Here is a 6,191-nt window from a genome sequence, read left to right as displayed (position 1 = left end):
AGCTCCATCTCCACCTCCTCCTCATCATCATCATCATCTCCGACCCGCCTTCTCTCCAAACCCTAGACCTACCCGCCATTGCAGTCTCTCTGTTCGCTCTGCTCCCACTTGCTTCGCCTCAAACGCCGTAAGTTTCTAGGGTTTTTTTTATTCTTTTCCGCTCAATTCTTGCTTCATTACTTGTCAACGATTGCTCTTTTATGCATATCCTCGATTGCCCATGCGAAAGGAAGGTGTTTTGATTGCTTCGGTGGTGACAAGATGCAGATTTTTTTGTTTTTCTTCCTCCCAACACAGGTCGCTGGAGGAACATCAATAGATTGGACTCAGAAAGATAGGTTTAGCTTTCCTAATGTTTCGACCGACGCGTTGCAAGAGGAGAGCTTTTGGGAAAATCTTGACGCGGATTTGCAGTACTGGACGAGACCGCTGCGCCCTGTGCAGGTAATAATAGGAGGGGTGTGATTTTGGTAACTATCGTTCGATATGGTGATTTGGGTTGTGAAGTTTTATTGCATTCTATGTCGCTATGCACTAACTAATTTCATACTAGTGTAGTGGTACCCTGGTCATATTGCGAAGACCGAGAAAGAACTCAGGAACCAACTCAAATTGATGGATGTTGTCATAGAAGTTCGCGATGCTAGGATTCCCCTAGCTACAAGCCACCCAAAGGTGACGTGCTGTACACCTTTTTTCTTCTTCTTCTTTTTCCGTGGTGATAGAGAGAACTGAAAATTGGAGTTTGATATCCAATTGTTTGTTTCATGATAAGATGGATTTGTGGCTTGGAAATCGAAAGAAGATTCTTGTTTTGAATAGGGAAGATATGATATCCACTGACGACCGAAATGCATGGGCTACTTTCTTCGCGAAGCAGGGGGTTCAAGTTGTTTTTGCAAATGGGCAGCTTGGAATGGTACGTTCATGAAAATGTTTCCAGCTGGTTGTCTGTTGTTGTAGTGCATGTTTGTCAAAGATTGTATAATTATTATTATTTTTAATTGCAGGGCACTATGAAACTGGGAAGACTTGCAAAAGCGTTAGCTTCTGGTGTCAATGTCAAACGTAGAGCTAAAGGCCTTCTTCCTCGACCGGTAACTTATGTTTCATTGTATTTAAACGGTCTCCCTCTGCCTATACTTTTCTTCTTTCTCATCTTAAAATGCTGTGGTGTTTGAGAGATGTTTTCAATCAACTACCTGCTCTAGTTCTTTCGTCTGTCCATATTATGATTTTCTTGTATATAAACTGACTTGTATAACCTAGATTCAGATAACCACAGGGGAAGCATGAGGTTGTTACCGTTCTGACCACAAGTTCATACATATTGAAGAGATTGCTTCTTGATTCTGATGATATAGAAAAGCTATTTACCAAGTGTTTGCTTCCTATCCATGTTGCATAAAGACGGATGACCACCTTGACAAGCCATTATCTTTACAGTGTAGGATATCCACCCACATTGCAGGGGTTACCAGATAAAGGGGATCGAATCTCCTTAGGAAGAGAGAAAATCCTACACTTACTCTGAGAGAAGGAAAGAGAGAAGGCCCCGAACCCGAAACCCATGTCTGATCCAGTCATGATCCAACTACTGAGTCATTATCCAAATTGGATTTGTACGTGGTGGATGTCTGCTAGGTTGGGTTCATGCCTGAATCTACAAGGGCCAACATCACAGACTATTGGTTAGGATTGTGGAAAAATAAAAAGTATAACTAAATCTTCTGTCTATTCATAATTCATAAACTATAATGTCCTATATCCATCTGACTGACATATGCACACAAATATAGCCTAATTCTGCAATATTCATATCCAAAATTTGGGAAGCTACTAAGAATGTTTAGCAATAAGTTCAATCAGTCTCTTAAGCTCATAAAGCCTTTTTGATGTCAGAGTATGTACACCACATTACGTCGCATAACCTTAATTTTATATAACAGTATAACTAGAGAAATGAGTTATCATGGCTCATTAATGTGTCTGCGTAAGGTATTGGCATGTCTTGGTGGGTTGGGGGAGGTTGAATCAAATATGGCCTTCTCCAAGTACTTTGATATCTTATGCACCTACGTGTACAAATTTGTGGCTATGTGATGCAAAAAGGATTTAAAATCAGAGTACTTTTCTATATTATAACTCCTAGAACTAGAAGTATCATTAACTTATTGTTAGTGCTCAGATGATTACACCCGAGGGTTGAGCTCTTTGCCTCATGCTTTTGAATTTTTAACTAACATATTATATCCAGTATGTAATCCTGTGGGACTGTGTCATACAAATCCGTTGTTCGTTTTATTATAGATGGATATGGAAATAGGAAAATGCTCAAAACTATCTGACAGTTAATCTGCATCCATTTTGGAAGGAAAAAAATGTTTGGGTTATTTAGATATTAGTCCCTCAAATCTTCGAATATTCCATCAGTCCCTCAAATCTTTAAAAATTTTCATAAGTCCTTAGATACTAAGGGTGTTGCAATGGGTCCGTCAATGACAAAAATACCCTTCAGCTTATACTCTCCCCAAAAACATCTGTGCTCAAAAGATGCTGAAGGCTATTTTAGTCATTTAGGGACAAATTTGCAAGACCTTATAGGATTTCAGGGATGTATGAGCAATTTCAATGATTTGAGTGACTAATATGGAATTATCAAATATTTGAGTTATCAATATCTAAATAAACCAAAATAGTATTGAATACCTTTTTCTGCTTTGTTTACAACAGTTCTAGGATGTGCATAACCTACATACCTAGCCTTCACAGTAAGAAAAACTTCTAGAGCTGGACAAGAGTGGAAAAGTCATAAATGAATTGGTGACCTATTACAAAGAAAAGAGAAGTTAGCCTCCGTAATATTTTAAAATATACTAGAAGCATCAAAAAATATATTTATTCTTTGAAGTTAATCTGCTTTTTTCTAAGTTATGGATGAAAGTAAGGGGATGATAAAGAGAGAACATGAAAGGTGTGACCATGAACAGGAGACAATTTATGAACACAATGCTGCAACACTTTCTTGGTCATGTGCCCAAACAAATCTGCTTGACCAATTAACTAGAATTTTGTCATTGTGGATTTATGCTGAGATTTAGCATTCTAGCATGTTTTCTGGTGATTCTTTTTCCTTCTCTCTAATGCAATTATTACATTGTTTCTATATTATCATACTAAAAGACCCAAAAGATTGCGCAGCTACTCTTCTTGTTCTGCGTTAAAGTAGTGAACTCTGCATATTATCTACTCAAAACTCCAAAATAATATCCGGAAACTATACACTGTTATTATCATGCATATAGAAGTGCTTAGCAAAATTTACATTTCAGTCAGTATATGTTACGTAGGGACCTTGATTTGATGGAAAACTTCTTAGATGAAAATGAAGTTGATGTGCTCTCTCGTTCCTGTTACGCTGTTAGTTCCACTAGATATTGTATTTTTAGGAGTTTTGATTGATATTTAGTGAATGCCGTTTTGCCATTGGCAGGTGCGAGCGGGAATAGTTGGCTATCCAAATGTCGGAAAATCTTCTCTAATAAATCGTCTGCTCAAAAGGCGAATGTGCCCAGCGGCTCCTAGACCAGGTGTCACAAGAGAATTGAAGTACATTCTCTTCACCGTCTTTTTTTTATTTTTTATTTGCATATAAGGAATTGATCCTTTGACTACTATTTCTGTGATGTTCTTTCATTCATTCATTTTTTAATAGGTGGGTTCGGTTTGGGAGAGATCTTGAGTTGTTGGACTCACCAGGTATACTGCCCATGAGAATCAGTGATCAAACAGCAGCAATCAAGCTTGCCATTTGTGATGATATTGGAGAGAGATCATATGATGTTGCTGATGTAGGTGCCATTCTTGTCCAGATATTGTCAAGGCTTCCTACAGTAGGTAATGCCTTCAATTGTGTTCGTTTTCCTGTTTCTTCTGCTTCTTATGGATGCACTGAAGCTGGCCATTCTTAGTTCTTCATGTAGTTTTGTCAATATGGTGCAGCTATAGACTCTTGCCACTTATCTTTTGAAGAATATTCAATGCTTCTGGATCGACTTCATGTGCCATCAGGGAACACCATGGAGTTAGTTACACACAAGAAAAAAAAAATCACGTATAACATCGAAGAACTCAAATATTAAAATGTGTACCACACCATATCTAAAATGATAAACAACAGTGTACTTTTGAATTGGTTTTTAGTAAGTATGCGAACTGAAGGAGCTGAGCATACATTCTAGAGAGAAAATTATCAGTAATTAGGCTTACGTATGAGCATCAGCTTTCAATTTAGACAAAAAATTGAAACTATCTGATGATTTGAATCCTCGTCTAAAAATGACTAAAAGCAGAAGAGAGGTACATACGGAGTTAAGAATATCCTTAAGGGATTTTTTTTTAATTTCCTGGAATGCAGCTTAATGGAATTGTTTCCACTCTTCATGTGTAGTAAATGATGATTTGTGTTGAGCTTTTTACGAATCCATGGTCCAAAATCTTATAATAATAATAATAATAATCTAAGAGCACTGATTTTTTTCCCCCACACTGTTTAAGAAGTCTAGTTAATATCCTGATGACAAAAAAAATTGAACCACTTTAAGGGCATATTTGGATTTTATTGGGGGTAGAGGAAGCTAGGGGAAAATAAGGGAGAGAAGAGAATGGAAGGTAAGGGAATTCTTTTCCCCTTAATTCACCCCAACTTGGGAGGGAAGAAATTTCTGTTGATTGTAGGGGAACCTAGAGGGTGAGGGGAACCCTTCCCCTCGTAAAAACTTTCCGAACATGTGCTTCCCTTCTCCCCTATTACCCTCTATACAAACAGGCCCTATTAAAGGAAAGGATGTTTACTCCCTAAACATGGTTTCATATTATGTATTCATATGTTTAGTGACTTTAGTCCATGTAATGATGACAGCTGAGGAACTTCTGTTCATTATATTTGTGGAACTTTCATGCCGCATGTATATTACCTTAGCAATCATGGATATCATTTATATACATCTATTTTTCCCTTCATCTGGTAATAGACATTTCCCCTTGACAATTTTAAGCTTTCATGATTATCAATTGTTATTAATTCTAAATTACTTGAAAGTGTTGTTTTCTTTCATCATCTAACATGCATGCACCAATTCGCTGATGTCTGACATTGGATTTCCAATAGGTTCAGATGCTCTTTACAAGCGTTACAAGATCGATGCAGATGGATACTGTGGTAAAATGTACGTAAACTACTATATAGTTTACTTATTCAAAACTTGCCAATCATGGAAATTAATTGACGTTCGTGGAGTGTGATTCAATTGTAGATTTATTGATAAGCTTGCCTTGCAACTGTTCAATGGAGATTCTAGCCAAGCAGCTTTCAGGATCTTGAGTGACTACAGGAAAGGGAAATTTGGCTGGATTGCACTTGAGAGACCTCCTATATGATATACTTGTGCCATATATGTTGTATTTTTATGTAAGCGGTTGCTAGTTTAGATTACCAACGATAGCATTTTTATTGTGAACGGGGAGTTAATGTAATCTAAAATTGTATCAGTCAAATAAAGTGTATACATGGCCATAACTAATCTATAGATCAAGTTAATTCAGTGCTCCACTCGTAATCTTGTCAAGCATAATAAGGTATTGTGTTCCAGGTACTATAAAATGACTATAAAATGAAAATTTAAAGCCAGCTAATTCTTGTCTTTGAAACCCAACTAAGCCTTACCTGTAATTATTTGTAAACTACGACTGAAAGTAATGGTAGGAGGAACTTCTATGAACTTCCAACATGAACTGCCTTTGTTTTCACTCATTTCTGAAAACACCCTTGTATATTACAAAGTGCTATCAATAGGCAGACTTTGAACACAGGACACAGATGTATAAGATGTTTGATTATTATAAGGCTGTGTCCTTTTCTGTAGCTTATAGAATTTGCATTGTATGATACAAATCAACCTTGATCGCCCGTCGCTATCAGAACACACAAGAAATACTTCCATTCTTACAACTCATCTTTACACAGCAGCCACCTGGTGACCAACTCCAGATCCCCAAAGGAAATCTATGCTCAGAACTTAGAAGCGTGGCCATGATGTTTTTCTGCTCGGATCATAGTTTTCTAAGTGTGTCCACTCTATCAATCACGTCTAGTGCCTTTAACTTATCAATATCAAAATTGATGACTGGAA

The 6,191-nt window shown here is 37.2% G+C and overlaps 2 protein-coding genes across 3 annotated transcripts in view; one reads left to right on the top strand and one right to left on the bottom strand.

The window, feature by feature from the left end:
* Window positions 1-5,611, top strand: part of LOC109839078 (DAR GTPase 3, chloroplastic) — a 6,931-nt gene extending 1,320 nt beyond the window's left edge. Inside the window, exons 2-10 of the mRNA XM_020407513.1 lie at window positions 3-127; window positions 298-444; window positions 559-675; window positions 776-919; window positions 1,011-1,097; window positions 3,494-3,609; window positions 3,716-3,897; window positions 5,171-5,228; window positions 5,316-5,611. Coding sequence (XP_020263102.1) covers window positions 3-127; window positions 298-444; window positions 559-675; window positions 776-919; window positions 1,011-1,097; window positions 3,494-3,609; window positions 3,716-3,897; window positions 5,171-5,228; window positions 5,316-5,439 — 1,100 coding nt within the window. The 3' untranslated portion in view covers window positions 5,440-5,611. The remainder of the gene's footprint in view (window positions 1-2; window positions 128-297; window positions 445-558; window positions 676-775; window positions 920-1,010; window positions 1,098-3,493; window positions 3,610-3,715; window positions 3,898-5,170; window positions 5,229-5,315) is intronic.
* Window positions 5,813-6,191, bottom strand: part of LOC109837899 — a 26,434-nt gene continuing 26,055 nt past the window's right edge. For both annotated transcript variants that reach the window (XM_020406279.1, XM_020406280.1), the window contains one exon: window positions 5,813-6,191. This exon is cut by the window's right edge and continues 404 nt beyond it. In XM_020406279.1, coding sequence (XP_020261868.1) covers window positions 6,112-6,191 — 80 coding nt within the window. In that variant the 3' untranslated portion in view covers window positions 5,813-6,111.

This window comes from Asparagus officinalis, chromosome 4 (assembly GCF_001876935.1).
Source record: "Asparagus officinalis chromosome 4, Aspof.V1, whole genome shotgun sequence".
In the NCBI taxonomy this organism is placed as follows: Eukaryota; Viridiplantae; Streptophyta; class Magnoliopsida; order Asparagales; family Asparagaceae; genus Asparagus; species Asparagus officinalis.
The sequence above is the reverse complement of the archived record's forward strand: the minus strand, read 5'-3'. Positions and strand labels throughout refer to the sequence as shown.